Source organism: Metopolophium dirhodum, chromosome 7 (assembly GCF_019925205.1).
Source record: "Metopolophium dirhodum isolate CAU chromosome 7, ASM1992520v1, whole genome shotgun sequence".
NCBI lineage: Eukaryota > Metazoa > Arthropoda > Insecta > Hemiptera > Aphididae > Metopolophium > Metopolophium dirhodum.
In genome coordinates, this window is record NC_083566.1 from 7,241,529 (window position 1) to 7,261,567 (window position 20,039).

The 20,039-nt window shown below is 27.8% G+C and overlaps 1 protein-coding gene across 2 annotated transcripts; it reads left to right on the plus strand.

The window, feature by feature from the left end:
• Positions 1-4,446: 4,446 nt before the first annotated feature.
• On the plus strand, positions 4,447-18,893 carry LOC132949222 (hyaluronidase-like). 2 transcript variants are annotated; one of them, XM_061019999.1, is made up of 8 exons: positions 4,447-4,585; positions 4,651-4,859; positions 5,415-5,574; positions 11,227-11,627; positions 12,190-12,329; positions 13,731-13,906; positions 16,567-16,771; positions 18,200-18,893. In XM_061019999.1, exons 3-8 carry the CDS (start codon positions 5,435-5,437, stop codon positions 18,425-18,427), a joined length of 1,290 nt encoding a protein of 429 aa, XP_060875982.1. In that variant the 5' UTR covers positions 4,447-4,585; positions 4,651-4,859; positions 5,415-5,434; the 3' UTR covers positions 18,428-18,893. The 2 variants fall into 2 exon arrangements, with proteins under 2 accessions (XP_060875982.1, XP_060875981.1); XM_061019998.1 differs by lacking the exons at positions 4,447-4,585; positions 4,651-4,859 and having other exon boundaries at positions 5,347-5,574.
• The last annotated feature ends 1,146 nt before the right edge of the window (positions 18,894-20,039 follow it).

A 20,039-nucleotide genomic window follows, 5' to 3' on the forward strand; every position in this document is an offset into this window, starting at 1 on the left:
TTCAGCCAATCAGAGAAAATTTTTCACACTTCTCGACACGACACTGTGTAAGTGTGAACCCCCCTTAAAATTGTACGTGGTACTATGGTAGGTACCTAGTTACCTACCCAGTTCGGTAGGTATATTGACTTAAGTACAAGTAAAACAAGTACAAGTACAAGTTATGTAGTTATGTATAACATAATAATATATACTATGGTGGCGTCGCAAATTATTGCGAAAACATTCCCATCAAGTAGTGGATTCAAAAATGAAAAAAAAGGTAGGTATACCTATTGACTTACCTATAAGTTAATAACAACAAGTTATAATATATTAAATAATTGTATAATAATTACCTTCCATAGTACATTAGTACCTATATAATAAACTCAATTTGTTTATAGCAAAATTTAATTCAATCTACCATATTAATAATTAGAAAAATAAATTACTTATAAGAATATAAATAAATAATAAAATATTTTTAGGTTAGGAATATGGGCTTGCACTGCTTGTAGACCGTTTCCGCTCAAAACCGTTTTTTTCGCATATGCAATTTTTTATGATTTAAATCCATTTCAGAAACCTGTAGGTACTCAATGAAGAGTTACACCAACAGCAGAACAGAACTTGCCAGTTTTTTTAGCTGATGTGTTAATATAATTTGTATTTACATTTGTTCTTTAAATCATTATTTAAATAAAATAATATTTTTCTTATTTTTCGAATGTACTTGTATCTATATTTTGTATTTAGATAATTGTTTTTAAAGTAAGCAACTTGTTAGTGTATCCAGGTAAGTACTAACTACTAAGTATTTGGTATTTACCTACTATAAGTAATAGTTTTATAAATTAAATTCTAGTGCTCAATTATAATTATAAATTATATGAAAAATGACATAACCCGCATTGAGTTAGCAAATGTCAAGGTAGTATAATATTGCCATATTGGCTTACCTATGTTTGCAATAAACACAATTTAAAAATATATTAAATTGTGTTATCTATACGTGTAAACATGTAATGTGTGATGTGTGATAGGTATACCCATACCTATACAATAATAATTCAATATATTATACCTATTTATATTATGAAACTTAACAAACATCATTCAGTTCAAACGGTTTTGTTATTATTATTATTATTATTATCATTATCATTAGCAAATATACCAATGATAATTATTCAATGTTCGAAAATTAGTATTGTGATAACATTATTCATTTGTATGATATCAATGAGAGTGAATAATGAAATATATTATGCACCTATTGTATTCGTGTGTGAATAGATGGACGAATTATAAAACTCAGTTGATAGGCCTATACCTATACCTAGCTACCTATTAAACAATTAGGTCAACTATAAAACAACAGCTAGCAAGCTTGATTGCAATACGCTAAGTGTACCTATTTAACAATACATGTGTGATAAAGCAATTGCCAACATAGGTCTAATAGGTGATATAAAAATCGAAAGTCCTTCGAAAAATTATAAACAGGAAACGGCCTTGAAAAACAATATTATTATGGTAGGTGCGTGTGGTCCAAATCGTAGACGGGTGAAATTGGACGAACAGCATGTGTTCGCCATTGTAAATATTTATAATCGAGTTGTTATACTCACCACATCATAATTTAAACAACACAAACTCTGCGGAAAAACATAAAATATTCCTTTAGATTTATATGTACGCGTTGAACGTAGGTACAATTATTTATCATTGTTATTGTAACTTTTATTACATTTGCTTTACGCCGCAGAGTATCATATAATATCCAAGAGGACCTAAAGCTATCTGACTAATGTAAATATACGTTTTTAACCATTTTCATTTGGCAACTATCAAGGTTCATTGACTTGGATAAGTCTTAACTTTAAAGAATAAATATTTATGTACAATTTGACGCAAATAGAAACAAAGCAAGTTACATTTTGATTACTAAGCATTGAGATAATTTATCAAAGAATTACGTAGGTTTATGACCTATATAATATGTTTGCGAATAATAAAGTAATTTAATTTTATAAATGTTTCGTGAAATTAGATAATTAAGTTGAAAAGCATAGATATTTTAAACCAAACAAATATATCTGAACCGACCAAATTATGAGGGGAAAAAACAATTACATTTTTCAATTTTATTTTCTTAAATTACGTAGGTATTAGGTAATTACGTAGAGATGTATAATTTGCTTATATATGAAATAAAAAGAATTATTCCAGTATTGATTTGAATAACTCATATTGTCATAATCACAGACTAGAAAATTCTTCTTCAAAAATGATTAAGTATTTTCACTTTTTAAAATTTCAATAATTGGATAATCAGATAATATTATTATGGTTTTTATTAAATATTTAAATGCTTACAATAAGTCAACATATATAGTGATTAATGGATACAGTTCAGATGGTGTGCATTGCATCAGGTAAACACTAGTGAATATCGCTAAATAATGTGAAGACTATTTTTCTTAGTATCTAATTAAATTTATTGTAATAATATGTATAAAATAATCCATATTTTAAATATTTATTTTTGTTTGTACAATAATAAATGGCTTAAAGCTTGTTATATTAAATATTTTTAGACATCTACAAAACATTTTGTTAAATGACAGTTAAAATTGTATAAATAGAAAATGTACACTTAATTCTAATTAAAGTGATTTAACCATCAAATTTGTTATAATATTATAATATTATCATACTCGCATATTGGTAAAAAATAAAATCATTTTTTAGATTCTGAGTAGAACGATAATTGTATTGATTTTCAATGATGTGTGTTTTTTTTTTCAGTTTGTATAGGTACATAGTCGAAATAATCCATCGATTTTGTTCGATGGGAAAGTGAATATTATTGGTGCATTGGGGGGAGGTCAAATTTAAAATGTCCAATAGTTTTCAAAAGCGCTGGGAAAAACAACATAAAAATTAAGGTAACACAGGAATTTTTACACAAAATCGATTTTGGTTTTTGGTGTAACTCTACAAAAAATTAACGTATATACATTACATTTTCACTGGTCGTTTATATTTGCATTTTCTACACACGGTAAAATTTAAGAAATATTTTGATTTGTTTTGAACTGTTTAGGAACATTTTCTGTTTCCAATTTTATTAGTCTTTTTTCTATGAATGTCAGTATTACTTATATTATGTATTTTGAACAATTATTTAAAAAACTCAAATTCTCATTGTTAAATAAATACCTACTTAGGTATGACGAATACCGGTAAAAGGGAGATATTGCAGTAAGGTAATATATTATCAAATGATGCAATACGAATATATAACAACGAATTATATTTCTGACATATCAAAATTCAGATAAAGATTTTCGGGACACCACAATACACTTTATAAGAACCATGGCGTCTAGACTGCACTCTCCTACCCTTTAGTCCAACTAAAATATACGACATTCAAAGTAAAATACTAAAATTTATAACTCCACGTATGCATCCATGGTAACTAGTAAATATATCAAATTAATGAGGAGTTGTCCATACGTCCCGGGGTTTGGTCAGGACTGGAAGTAGGTAACGGTTTTGAATATATTATAATATAGATTCACAAACGTTCAGTGGAGCCCATTATATTTTCGAAGAAATAAACAACAATACAATACAATTAATCAACAAAACATAATTTGTTTGACTTTTTATTTAATTTTTTTTTATAGTTTCCTTACTATTCTCAGTTTTTAAAAACTAGGTACTTAAAAAAGTTTTCTTAGTAGTTTCACTTACTTATTCTGAACACAATTACTTTTTTTCAGCTAAATGCCTAAATATATTAACTATTTTAAATACAGCTGTATAACTATATCCTATACCAGATACCTACTATAATATTATATAGTATAGGATTTAATGATGCCTATATGCCTAATGAAATCATTATAATATAATATAACTAAGATTAAATGAAAAAAAAAACTTAAATCAGAAGTTGTTACTGCCGTGGTTCTAATCCTGGGATTGTTCTCTTGAATTTCTGGGAGGCAACCATTGAAGATCCAAAGTTTACACTATACAAATTATTTCATTCCAATAAATATTATTTCCAAAGTTGAATTCCATAAAATCTAAATCTAATAAATAAATATAAAATAAAGTACTAACTACTAACACTGCAATAAATTAGCCATTATATATACCTCATATAGTGTTTGGTACAACTTGAAAAAAACTAACCAGGTAGGTAATAGGTGAAAAACAAACAGACAAAAATATTACCTATACTCGAATAACAGGTAAGTACCTAACTTACCAATATAATTGTCTATGGTTAAAAATATCTCTAATAACTACTGTTATTATACTTTTATACAATCTCAATGCGAGGTATTTCAAACGCTGACGAACGATGATTAACACCAAAACGTGTGCGTGTTTGTAACCACTGTTGTAGGTACTTAATATAATAATAATAGTAACCTATTACTAATATTTACATTGTTTTATAGTCGACGTGTAGCACTGTAGCTAAAACATGTTATCCGCAATCCGCGTGTGCATAGCTAAAACGTATTTAAATGTATTATTATTGAAACGCGTGCGTTGTGAAATTTGTAAAATTTAGTCGGTACATATCTATAGTCTATACTTAACACTATTCAGTATTCACACTAATCATTAGTACCTTTATAGGTATATAATGGAGATGCTAAGTAGTTCCAGATCTACCGCGTGGTCATGAGACTTCCGTGGTCACCTTGGTATGTACGGCATATTAAAATATGGTCGTGCTTTCGTCAAGTCTCAAGATGATGATACAATAACTATTAATACAATAGGTACCTGCATGGATATAGTGGGCTAAGGGGCCTATAGCCTCCCTCCTTGGAAATTTTATACAGGTATTATATATTTCTTTATATTATAATAAATAGTTTATACGTCTTAAAATAACATCAATTTAACATATAAATGAAAATTTTAATATTTTTATATCAAACTTGAAATCTTAGGAGGTATACTTAGATATACCTACCTAATATAATATATACTTAGCTATATGTAATATTGTAATGTTATCTAGTAATATCTACATAATAGAATAATCTATTATGTAAAAGTAGATTTGTATTGTTTCTGGAAAGATGTAGCTTCAAATTTCAGTTTACTAGATCCACGTCTGAGTGGTATACCTCGTATAATATAATTTATAAACTTGACTTATATAAGTACATACTCGTACGCATAACTGTATACCTATGTATAGTGTATACGAATGGCTATATAGGTTCCTATATTGCATTTATTTTAATTATTTTCATAATAATATAAGTATATTGTAGGTACATTATATTCTCACCGCGTGATTGTGGGTGATGTCTAAGGGGGAGGGGGTGGGGGAACTTGGGCGAGTGCGTTTTTAATAGACGAATCGAGACGGAAAAGTGTGCGTTTAGTTGCATAACGTCTTTTGGAAATGACGCGCTGCCGCTCGTCGTCGAAGAGTCTCCTACGGCCGTCGCAGGTACCCGAACCGGTCGCTGCCGCCGCCGTCTTGTATTCACTGCTGCTTCTTCTTGTGCACGTCCCATCAACCAGGTCCTTCAGCATTTCATGGTAAGTGGTAACTAAAATTAGTACGTCTTTTTTTATATAATACACAAAAAGTGAAAATAAATTTAAAATTATTTCAAAACGATTAAATTGTATATATAGTTAAACTTTCATATTACGAAGTCTCATGTGTGCAACAAAAAAAATTCGTATTAAAAAAAAATTCGTTAAATAGAATTAAATACATTTTGTTCTGAATTGATTGGAGAACATATTTTTAAGCAGAACATATTTTTGTTAAATGGAAGTTTTACTGTATTATAAATGTATAACCAAGTCCCCGACAGCTAGCATATAAGAAACAACAATAAATAATAAATAATATTTTTGGAAAACATTGGTGTTGAAATAGGTGGAAATTACCTAATAGATGTTCACGTGTAATACAATTTTATAAATTGTATTTACGTGTACTTAAGTCTTTGAAAGTGCATATTATTAAATGGTTACATAGATACCATCCGCGTTAAGTTATTTTTCAATTGAATAAAACAGTTTAAAAATTATAATTTATCATACAAACATTTTATAAAATTATAAATATACCTATTTAACGTACCATTTTATTTAGGGAAGTTGGAACACTATAATATAATATAATAATTCATGCAAGTAATTTATACAACAATATCAATAAAAAAAACAATTAACTTATGAATAATATATAAAAAATTTGTAGCAAATAATAATTTCTATTTGAACTATAGGTCTATACCAAGTACAATATAATGTTTATTAAATCTATTTTACAGACCTCCAAAACGATTTCATTTAAAAACTAGATTATTTATATCGAAATTCTATTGATTTTATCGTGGATATATTAGTTAACATCATTACTAATAGTTCAAGTCATAAGAAATCAAATTTGTTGTAGGTATATTTTAGTAGGTGGATAATAAAAATGTAAGATATATTATTCATAATGTTAGGTTCAATTGAAAAAAAAATAAAAAATGTAAATACTTACGATAAACATTTTAGTTATTAATTAATTACTCTTACCGGCTAAGATACTCCTAATTGTCATATTTACGATGCAACCAGATAAACCATAAACCATAAACTATACTATGGTATATTCGTATATTATATTATATTATATTAATATATATAACCTAATTTTGGAAATGGTCATTAAGATTAAAATAGTTTCTATCTATACTATTATACCTACCTATAATTTACAATACTTCGAGTAATTAAAGTAGAAGGTATGCAAATATTAAATAATAATGAAAAAGATTAAGGTTACATTTTTTTAGGGTTACATCATCCTTATCCCTTAAATATTATAGATTATAATATAAAAATAAAAGTTATAGTTCTTGTAAATTTCAACCAAAATATGTTGTTATCAAATGAACAATACTACAAACATTGTTGTACCTAATATTTTATTGTTAATTATTTAAATTTTGATGCGTTCATGATTTTCATATTTAATTTTATGTTTAATTATTTATTTTAGTAGTAGCTTGAAGATGAACAACGTTCGAAACTAGTTTTATTTTTATATGAAAATAAATATTTGATGTAAAAAATACTGTGATACTTTTTATAGTTTTTCTGCTTTTCTTCTATAACTAATTATTCTTATTTAATGTAATAAATTGATTAACTACCTATACCTATAAGTAATAAACTGATTATTACTTAAGTGTATTTATGAAAACTTTTTCAGCTACATACCATTGTTTAATTACAGTATTGATAATTTTATAAAATAAATAAAGCGCGTACATGTATGTGTATGTATATTGTATAACGTACCTATATTTTAATTATACAATTTGTAAATTTGTTAATTTCAAATATTTGGTACTTAGGTAAATATCTAATTAAACGATGTATAATTTTTTCCCCAAGATTGCTAAGAATAACTAGGTATAGAAAATTTTCGTATAGCGGACTAAGGAGTAAGGACTGGGTATTCGCCAGAACCCATAACAGTATATTAAAAATTCGGATGTTTTGGCAGAATTTGTATATTTTCATAATATTATAAATACATAGAAATGATCACGGTAATAATATACTTGTTAAATGATAAAGCCTGGCAAGTGTCAACATTACAATTTATATCGCGCGTAAGATTGATAACACGATAAAAATATTAGGCTTTATTTAAACGGAACTGGGTCAGTTTAATGGGCTGCGAACAACATTATTAACTTACTATTATAATATTATGTGTAGTAATGTCACGAAAGAACAAAATACTATTCGGACTATGCCAATGCATACTCAGGGACTAGGTAGGTATCCGCGGTAAGACGGGTGGTGTGTAACTAAATAGTAATAATAACTAATATATAACTACTAAATATTCGAAACTATAAATTACACGCAATATAAAATATAACATTCGTTGCCACCACAAATTTGTATTTGCAATTATTAACATATCATGTTTATGTACCTACGCTCCATAGTCTTTATACTTCACTTTCACCGTTTAATGTATACAAGTTGTAAAATTTTGTTTTCGTTTTATACAATAATATCACAAGGTTGTGAGATAATATGCATGTATATACGTCGTGCAGAGTACAAGTTCGGGGAAAATCACAAAATCACAAAATTATGTAAAAGAGTCACAAGAACCGCGCAAGTGCAGCCATAGCCCCTAAAAACAAATGATCGAAATACGCGCCAAGTATAAAAATATGGAATATATAATTTTATATTTGTGGTCAGTACTCTTACTCTATGACATTACGACCTGACCTCATCAAGTTCATGAACACAATAAGATGCGTGAGAGTCGGAATTCGCGATGTACAATTTCCTGCTAATTACTTAAAATCGTGTACACTTTCACTGGGAGCGCCGCCGCACCACCGTGTAGAATTCTCATGTTTCTTCTTCAATACCACGTCTACCGTCTACGATTGCATTTCTATTAATTGTCAGAATTCATTCACGAAGTTAAATAATTAAAGACGAAAACGTTATTCCGTTTTATATGAAATTAATAACTACGTTTATCGCTGACTTTACATGCATAGATACCTAAATTACGTTAAGTGGCAAAAATGTATGAGATTAAAATTGTACAATATAATATTCAAATCGTACGGTTGATTATAATGTCTATTATTAAATTTTACTCAAATAATCATATGACTCAATTAGTATATATTTTTTTGTTTCCCAATAATTGAGGACTCAATTGGTATCTATATTTTTCGATTGTATATACCCGGGCACTCAGGACTCAAATAGTATATTATTTTTTTCCTGTCCAAGTATAGGGACTCAATTAGTATGCACCAGACTAAAATACTATAGCATTCCTTTAATTAAGAGGACCTCCTACCGACCACCCACGTAAAACCTGAGTGTGTTTCAAACAATTCTGGGGGGCTTCAGTCTAATCTGACCTAACCTAACCCGGGGTACGACGTCCTCTTGATAATAAAAACAATGTCAAACTCATAATACTATTAAAGTTTTAAATCTATAATAGGTAGGATCATCATCCATCATATAATACTGGTAAAGTGGTAACACACAATACTGTTCAAAGACGCAAAGTACAGAAATGCATCGTGAGCTTACAGATTATATTTTGATACTAAATGTATAATAAAAATATTTTAAAGAAAAAATGTTAGTATGTTTTATTTAAAAATAAAAAAAAAATTAAGTAACCATAATATTATAAATTAATATAATAACATTTTATGGTGAGTGGTGGCCATATCATAGTTTGGTAAATATTGTTTAATTTAATTTACATAACCCTTACATCTCATGCGGAACAATAATTTAACGCGTCTATGGTTTATTATTTTTTTTTTCTCTTGTAGGTTTAGGTAACATTAAACGTTAGTATTGCAGTGTTTGTTTTTTTAATACGGAAATCTTATTAAATAACTTTTATAATTATTTACTATATTACAACATTATTTGTTATAAAATATTGTGTAATTAAGTAAAATATTTACATTACAAGGAAAATAGTATACAGCGTATAGTTTTAACTTTTCGTATATATAAATAATAAGACTGTAATGATCTATTATCGAATAATATTCTTCAAATGTTTAATATAAAAATAAATAATTCAAAATATTTAGAACTATTTTAAAATAAATATCGATAATATCAATGAGTTGTTTGTTAAATACACAATAGCAATATTCAACGTACATTATATTATTACATTTTGAGTAATGTTTTAAAAATGGTATAACAACCAATTGAATACATTTCAATAACTTATTAACGACATAGTTTATATTATCCTCACTTTTTGGATCTAAAAAATATTATTTCTGTTTAAATTATATTGTTCACCTTGAATACTGACACAGCACGTGTACAATATCTCTATGACATATTAATGAATACTGTATTCATATAACAGGTAATTGGTATTCCATAGTGATAAATATTATATTTTATATCATTTTATTTAAAAAAATACAATATGTTAGCTTAATTCGCTTTAATTCATAAGTTGAAAAATTGTATTTCAGTAATTCGATCCTATTTCATAAAATACATTTATTTTATATTTATAGTCATTATAAACAATGTAAAAATTATTCCATATAAAAAGAAATAAAATTAAATGGTTACAAATTTATTTTCATACAAAACATGGATCGGTTCTACCAGTATTATTTTACCTAATTATGTTAATCAATAAATTGGATGAAATAGGTTGTTAGAATAGTAGTAAAATTGAAAACTGGACGAAAAGATTATATTTGACGTTACATTTTCTTCCTTTCTAAATATGTTGTTGAAATTATTATATTACCTACTTCATTTATTTTTGAATAAATGATTACATTCTTACGTTTGACTATTTGAATAGAATAAATTAACAATTACTTTTAACATAACTTTTGATTAAATCTCAAAACCAAAAAATTGCATCATCATTGAAACTTATTATAAAAACCATAACATTTTCCCTAACATAAGTACCTAAGTATATCTATCTATAAAAAATAAAATGACACACTATTTGATAATAAGTTAATAGTAGGTACAAAAAATATTGTTATCAGCCAATAGATATTAGGTACACCTTGTTAAACCGATATTGACAATTATTGTATGATTATAATTTGCAATTGTTTATATATTTCATGACTTGATTAAATAATATCAGATGTAGGTAGGTAGTTACTATAATTTTTGTGGAAATGGAATACTTCAGGTAATATTAGCAATAATTTTACCACTTGTAGGTACTTTTTGTAGAATCAATAATCATCGTATTTATTAACATTTTAAAACAATAGTTGAAAAATTAAAATAAAGTTCACTCAAAGCCTGTCATATTCGAGAGAGTTAGTAGATACGATATTACGAGAGCTAACAAGTCATTATCATTACCCACCAAAATTCGCGCGGGTTAGTATATGGATACCAATCCATAGTCCATTATATCCATAATATATTATATAAACCGTATAACTAACCTGAAATATTAAAAACGCTGTTTATTCTTAATCCGTTCAATCAGTGCAGACGCGGTTTCTGTATTTCGTTAACTGGATTATATAGCGTAATATAAATCCACGGTTACGGTACCTGCGTGAACGAGGATTTAGAAATGCAAATAAAATTTCGAATATTTTAACATAATAACATTATGTATATCTAAATATATGTGTGTGTGTGCATACATAGGTTGTTCGACGATAGCACGTACAGGGGAATCCTGTATCCCAAGTACGACGATGACTACACATCGACGACGTACGAAGCGGACGAGTACAACGACGTGCAGTTAGATGAGTTCCGCGTGTACTGGAACGTGCCCACGTTCCAGTGTCACAAGTATGGGTACAAATTCGACGAAGTGGCCGAATGGGGCATACAGCAGAACGCCGACGACAACTTCCGAGGTGACAAGATCAGTTTGCTCTACGACCCGGGACTGTTTCCAGCCCTGATGCAAGGCGGTGGTTCCCGGGGCGAGCACGTCATCAGGAACGGCGGTGTACCTCACGAGGGCAACCTCACCAAACACCTGGAATTATTCACCAGAGACCTAGTCACCAAGCTAGTGCCGGACCCAAGTTTCTCGGGTGAGTAATCACTGAGCAAACAATAAACAATAAGTAATAACACAAGGTCATATAGTACAATATATTTATATAGGTACGTCGTAGGTACGTGTCCATTATAATATTATCTGTGCATGCAGCATGCAACTGCAGTATTATTATGAAAAACGGAAATTTCACATAATATATATACCTATGTAACCATTAAGGACCATTAAACATTTTTCAAATTTGTTCGAAATTAATTATATAATACGATTTGTGGCAATAAAAGTAATTATATTAATATAACATGCTTATAAATAACGATAACAATACACGCCTAACTATCATTATAATTACACATACGAAGATATTTAAATAATAGGTATTACAAGATAATATCCTTATTAACACATTACTACAAATTACAAAACAACGAATTAAAACAATAATAATAATAATAATAATAACAATACGTGGTTTCCTAACCAGATATAACATTAAATAAATAGTTAAGTATAAATGTATTATAATAGGTACATTTATAAAATAATAGTTTTATGATTTTTTACTGTATTAAGCAAATGATACTGATGTTTAGGGTTAGCTATTATTGATTTTGAACATTGGCGTCCTATGTATGAAGAAAATTTTGGATCATTATCACCATATAAAGATTATTCCATGGAAATTGAGAAATATAATCATCCGTATTGGCAAAAAGAAGATCTCCAAAAAGAGGTATATATTTTTGTATCCTTAATAAAAAAATTCCGATGTCTATATCTATCAATATTGTGTCTTAGTAATAATTATATTCAAAATTTATTAGATGACAACTCCATCACTGTAGAGTAAAATACATATTTTTTTCAACACTGTTGATAAAAAAAATAAAATGTTGAAACGTTTGGCAAATTTAATTAAAAGTAACGCCCTAATACAAATATTATAATTAAAAACTAAATTATCAAATTAGATTGTGAATTAAAATTTAATTGTGTGTTACAGATTTACAAATCTATTAGTATGTTGATGGAAACAATGAATTTGTAGGTTTAGTAAGGTTCAAAGTAATTTGACGTTAAAATTTAAGGTTTTGATCAATATTTCTTTCTTTAATCATTATTTTTCTAGTAATTGATTTATACAATTTGGCTGATAATGTTTGCATCACATTTTCTGCCATCTTTGTTAAAAAATTACATACTAAATATTCTACATTTTTTAAGTTGTTGAATAAAAAAGTTATTGAATTAAAAACAATTAATAATCAGATTATCTTAGATTCTTCGCTCTGGATGAATGTATTGGTTTTACAATAAAATTATGATGTGTGTGTGGTTTTTGTGTTTTTTTATTTATTTTTGTATCTTTCATTAGCTTTTGAAGCAGAAAAGATGCTTCAATCTTAAACTTTAAGTGTGGTTCTGAATCAAATTGAATTAAATTGGTTCTTTGTGGGGCATACAATAATTAGAAAATCCCTAGTGCCTTACTTTTCAAAATCGTGGTACATTCCAAATCTAATAAGCAACAGAGCGACTTCCCTGTTATATACATAAAAAAAATATCAACAAAGAACGCATTTGTTGTCTCCGTCTTATATCGTGTATCATATTATTACAGTTTAAAAAAGCTCATCACTCGCTTAAAATCAAAACATAGAAAAACACCATATCAAACCATGACAAATGTTGTTTCCATTAATTTCAATTCAGATAAATGCAATCTAATATTACAACTAACGAAGCTATAAACAATAATTAAACGTACATTTCTTATGTTACACACTTGTAAGACGGAGTAAACAACACACGCGGGTGAGACGTTTTCTTAAGGAATTTTACATTTTTTTATTATGTCTATGGACTCATCTAGTAACACTATGCGTTTTAAGAGACTTGCTCAACATTGGGTGTTTCCGTAAATAAACTAAACATAATAATATGGCACGAAAATATTAATTAATAGCTTATACCTAACTCACTTTCGGTCGTATACACTTTTAAGTTTTAATCAATCAACGTCTTTAACGTGAAAGTCTTCACTCTCCTTTTTTATAATCTGTCTAGTGCATACCCACTTATATTTCATATAAATGTATGCTACCTCAGTCCATGTGCTTAAAATATTTTTTAGGCTTCGAGAAAATTTGAAAAAGCAGCAATACAGTTCCTAAAACGAACTCTACAAGTTGCTAAGTCATTAAGGCCAAATGCATATTGGGGATACTATGGATATCCATTTTGTTTCAACTATACGCCAAAGAACGATCAAGCAAAATGTTCATCAAATGTGATGAAAAATAATGAAAAGTAATGTACCTACAACATTATACAAAGGACATAATATTAATTTAATAAAAAAATGGTACCTACGATAAATCGTATAAATCCATTAAATTATTGATAAACCTATCGTTTTGAACCATCGGTCGGATAATCTTGATAATTGATACGTAATATCATATAATATAATAAATTTCAACGCATATCCAATTATAACAGAAAACTTTCCTACCTATACCAATTTTAAATTCAATTTTTAGAGATAAATGTGTATCATTTCTGGAGTTTTTTACAGCAACAGAAACCTAAAGGCAATACTTAATGAAATTCGCATAGTTAGTTGTGAATACGATATTGGTCATAATTCAATCTAAAATCTATAAATATATTTTTATAAGTATGTAGAGAAGAAACAAGTTTTTAAAAATAGATAAAACTTTTAAACAAATAATATTTTTTAGTACCTATATACATGTATAGTACTTATAATAGGTACTAAGATATTATATATTTATAAAGCCATCTTAGTGTATAACCATTTTATTCACAATTAATAAACTCAGTATATTCAGGCCAGATTCCAGGGTTTATTTGTTTAAATAATTGAGACATTTAAATCATTTGAAAGTTAACGTAAACGAAATGAAACGTGCACAATGAAATCGAACTGACGCAAGCAGCGATATTAATTTGCAACGTGAAATAAAAAATAGGCTCTATAATCAAAGCCATACTGTATAGAGATGTGGCGGAGTGCATCTACGTATAAAATATAATATCTACTCCGTGCTCGTAAGACGCGAATCGTTATTTAGTGATTAGTAAACAATAACGGAGTTTGTAAGGAACATAATATATAGAAACATACATAGGTATAGTGAATGGACCGGGAAATATTGAGGATAAGGAAGAAAGACGATCTGTGGCAGATACACTATAAGTATACCGAATCCTATAAAATTCATGATTAATAAAATAGGTTATGATTAAATGGTTAAAACATGTAGGCCGGATGTCCAGGACAGCCATAGTACAATATATTGAATTGAAAAACAGTTAGTATAAAACCGTGGTAGTTATGGTATGACACAGTGGTTAGAGAAATTTGACATGAGTATAAATGTACCGTAGTGCATCAGGCACCACCATTGATAGGAAACAGCGAAGGAGATTAGTTGTAGACATTTAAAACTATTACTAGGCTTTAACCTAAAAAGGAAAATTAGAGAATTTTACTAAATTGTACAAACGGCTTACAGTAATTTTTCTCCGTCACCCGGCATAAAAAATAAACCTGAAATATTTTATTTTATTTTCGTGCAGTTGATTTTATAATAATTAATAAATACATTAATTGTTACAATAAAATTACAAAAATAATTAAATTAACCGATGACTAAAGTGAAACAGTTCAATGCACACATTATAACCACCATAATTGTTATCAATAATAACAAGACTTATTGCTATAATTATTATTATAGGTGCGTTGGTAGTATAAATAATTATAATAATTAAAAATGTGTATTATAAAAACAGTTTATTTTTTCTAACTAAAAGTATTATGTTACAACTGAGTTTTTCAGTAAATTAAAGACATTCTTTTTCTTTTACAATAGGTATAATTTCTTATTAATTATAAAAATTATACACGATTAGTTTGGTTCATAAAACTGTTTTCATATTTTCATATACTTTAATAAGTGCATGAAGTCATGGATAAATATTGAACTACTAGTTATTGTTATTAAATATCTAAATATACTTTACTATATAAAATAATATTTATTCATCGAGTCTTAAATAATAGTAGGTAGTAGGTAAGTTAATATAATTTTAATAGCCAATTATTGTAGCTGATAATTATTAAAAACAAATAATTATTTTAAATAATTTCTCTCCAAGCTAGAATACTTAATTGATAGTTATATAAGTTGTCAATGATACAGGTTAACACAATATTAAACACACATTCAGTAAGCAACCGGCATCTTGTGGTTCCACAAAATACGATATAGTTACATTTATAAATTATAAATATTAAATATTTAAAAACATGTCTTTGATAATAAAACATATAAGTAGAAACAAACAACTTTATTTTATTATTTTATTTAATGCATTATTTGTATATTAACTTACCATATTTTTTTTAAATTATTGCACCCGTGATCAGTTTATTTTTTAAACACAGGATGATTCTTTTAAAAGTATACATCGATTTATATTTATTCTATAGAAATTCTTAAAAATAATATTATTCTGATTACTTGTAAAATACAAATTAAATCTGATTAAAAAAAGATAAAATTTTTAGAAAATGAAAACGATAATAAAGTACTAAAAATATTTTAATTAAGAATTTGAATTATATTGACTTCAAATTATATAAAATAAAGTATTTTAAAAAATGCTAATAACAATTTTCGAGATAATAAATGTTTACTGGTTAAAATAATTTATTTGTGCTCCAACATTTATGTAATTAAAATTTTTATTATTTTTACTACTAATTGAATTTAAATAGTTGGTACTAAGTAGGTAGGTACCTACCTAAATGAAATTAAATTTATGTTTGTCCTTTCAATAATATGTTACATCTTAAATGTCATGCAATATTATAAGTAGGGACAAATGTAAATTAATGAAAAATGTTGTGTTAATAAAGTTATTGTTTATTTTTGTAGATCAAAATGGTTATTCGAAGAAAGTACAGCTATTTTTCCGTCCTTATATTTTAAATACGAAAATATGAGCTCAGAAAAGAGATCTAGATTTATGCAAGGTAGAATGGCGGAAGCAATACGTGTGGGAAACATGGGTAATACGAAAAAAATTGTTTATCCATACACTTGGATTAAATACTATGACACAAAACAATTTGTAGAGAAGGTAATTATAATTTCAGGATACAATATTTACAATATTCACAATACGCACCAAGAAAAATGAATTTTAACATAATAACATCTTAAATCGAGATTAAACTTGAATAACATATTATTTAAATAAAAATAAAAATAACTATGTCGAGAATAAATTATATTAAATTATAATGTAAAATATGCATACCTACATATAATGACATTAAACGCACTATCGTTATAAATTCTGACATTCAACCGACGAGTCCATATTAGGTCGTAATTATATTATTTCACAACTTCACGTTTCGCAAAGCTGTAAGGATAATATTTTAACACGTTTAAAATATATTATTTCCTATAAATAAAAAGGTCGAACATACTTGGCACGTGGCGGATATGTCCATGTCATGTGAGTAGGCCACTTGAGTAGGTTTATTATTATTTCAAAATATTTTAATAATTCACGCAATCTAAAATATCAATTGTAAACAATACTCTTATTCCAGTTTTTTTAAATTTCATGAAAATATTTGAGAATCTTGTAAAATGTTGTTTTTTTTATAATTATTTCATCCAAATTAATCAAGTGTGAAATATTGAAATAAAAAATGTTTTCCCAAAAACAAGCATTGAAAAAGTAGCCATATTTTTCTTCTAAAAATGACTAAAACTGATACTATATTATTAGGAAAAAATTGTTTGAATTATAATTTATTAAATAATTGTTTATGAAATACGATAACGTTAGAAAAAATTATGAATATCACGCAACATGGATTTTCCAACAAGATTAAAATAAATAATAACAAACTCATGTTGTTAATTTTTATTTTCATAATAGTTGTTGAATTCACACTAAATGTGACAAGAAAAAAATATTAATACTTGAATTTTATAAAAGTCATCATACACACATTTTTAAGGTGTTTTATATAGGCAATTTAATGTCGAAACTATAACAAATTAAAAATAATATAACAGTTTACAAATACATTTTCAACATAATAAATTTTACAATATTGGTCCCATAATTGGTCCCAAATTTGGTAATGTTTTTATTAATAGTCACTACATTAAATATAATAACTATATATAAGACGCTGATAAATTGATTATATTGATTTAGTAATCGTAGTAACTTAATAGTTCAGTACCATTTAGCACTAATCATACGTATTTTATAAAGAACTATTTAAACGTTGTAGTTTTAATGAATGTTTTTAAGCCACCTTCAAGCATTAAATCACAAGAAAAATGTGTGGTACAGGTGTAGTGACATTTGCGCAGGATTTCGCTTCCGTTTGCTCTCCTCGCCAAATAAAATATCAAATTATAGATCCGTCACTTCAGAGTATCCGAATGCTTGCGGAGACGACATCATAATAACAAACTTTTATTTTTCACTTTTATCGCTTCTTCGTCTGATTTTATCCCAACGACGGTATTTTTTCAGGCTGATCTGATGAATTCGTTTTCAATTCCGAAGAAAAACGACGCGTCTGGCGTGATCATTTGGGGAGCGTCGAACGACGTAAACAGCGAAAGGAAATGCAAAGCGATGCACAACTATTTGACCGGAGTTCTCGGGCCCACGCTTAAAGCGTTTTACAAGAGCAACAGGAAAGCGACGAAGAGAAAAAGAAGAGCGAAAGTTGACAGCATATTCGATTACTTCATCTAACGTCGAAATCGAATTAATTTACGAGGGCATTAGAGCCGTTTATACCTAAATACTTAACGTTATAATATTATATGCAATTATTTACATTGAGTACATACTATACCACAGAGTTACCTAGATTTGTAAACGAACTTTGAATACTGCAGTATCGCGCTGTAACGTCGTTAGATCTTAATGTTGTCGTGTGTACATATTATACTAAATAGTTATTAGTGATTTGTGTTATATTAACTTATTTTAAAATATTTATTAATTATTTATTGTGTTGAAATTTGTCAAGCGTATTTATTATTTTCCTTAAAGCATATATAGGTTCATGATTTGGGACTATTTAAACTAACTATACTAGAAATAGATGTATTACCTAGTCTAATATTATTACACGCATTGGCCATTGGAAAGTAATTGAAATCATAAAAAAATGTATATATTATGAACTAATTACAATATTATCAGTTCTCATAAATCTGTTATTTCTAAATATAGTACGTAATTATTATGATGATCATGAATTGTACATTATATTGACGATATATGGATAGGTTTGTTACCTATGCGTATCGTATTATTGCATATAAATATTATACATTTATTAATAATTATTACTAATTGATGTGTTATGTTAATAAGTGTACTTGCCACTCGTTAATACCGTGGTATATGGATATTATGTTGTTGGTGTATATAATGTTTATGCATGCGCATCACACGATGGAAATTTGCAATAATAAGGTGACTACCTCCTACCTACAACAACTATAATACGGAAACGGCTGAGTACGAGAATATGAGAGAAAAGCAGTTGGTTCCAATAGAACCTTGTCGGTTACAATAATACCATAAGCATAATACCAGTATGCTATACATGTAGGTAGATACTATAATATTTTAGTGAATAAATCAATATAATATTTTGTAATTTGTGTCGTTTGCGTTTAACAATACCCATTCTAAACGCGATGCAAAGCCCCATCATCGTAATACAACGCTGTTAGGAAGGCGTTAAGTGGCATGTCTAGGATTTTTTTAAGGGGGGCATCGCTGAAATATAATATAGTTGAGGTTATAAAAAACAAAAAATTATCAAATAAAAACAATCTCGACCAATCAAGACTTTCATAATATTATATTATACGCGTACGGAAAAAATAACATTAATATTTTTATACTTAATTAAAAATAATTTATATACAACACGTGCTAAAGGGAGGCGATTCGTGGTGGTCCATTGGTTGACCCCTGCAAACACCTGACTTGTATAATTTGCCATATATTGGGGACGGCGGCTGTATTATTGGTACGCGCGATCATGGCACTTAAATATACAATCACGAATCAATATCATCGCGAATATTCGAGAGTGGAACATAATATTATTACCTATAGGCTATATGGTTTGCTAAATGTTTTACAGTTATTATGGAATCACACGTATTGCGCGAATGCGAATGACGATTGAAATATACGTCTGCGGAGGTCCACCTCCGACCAACGCGGTGAAACGCAAAGTACGTTATAATACACTCGAGGCATTGAAAATCACTCACTTATACAGAGTGATCCGCTAATAATTAATACCTAACAGGAACCAAGGTTTTCGAGATTCTAATTT

Coding starts and splice junctions, on each gene's coding strand:
- LOC132949222 (XM_061019999.1), top strand. CDS start 5,435: ATGACGCGCTGCCGCTCGTCGTCGAAGAGTCTCCTACGGCCGTCGCAG. Junction 11,628..12,189: donor GCCGGACCCAAGTTTCTCGG/GTGAGTAATCAC, acceptor ACTGATGTTTAG/GGTTAGCTATTATTGATTTT. Junction 16,772..18,199: donor CAAAACAATTTGTAGAGAAG/GTAATTATAATT, acceptor GTATTTTTTCAG/GCTGATCTGATGAATTCGTT.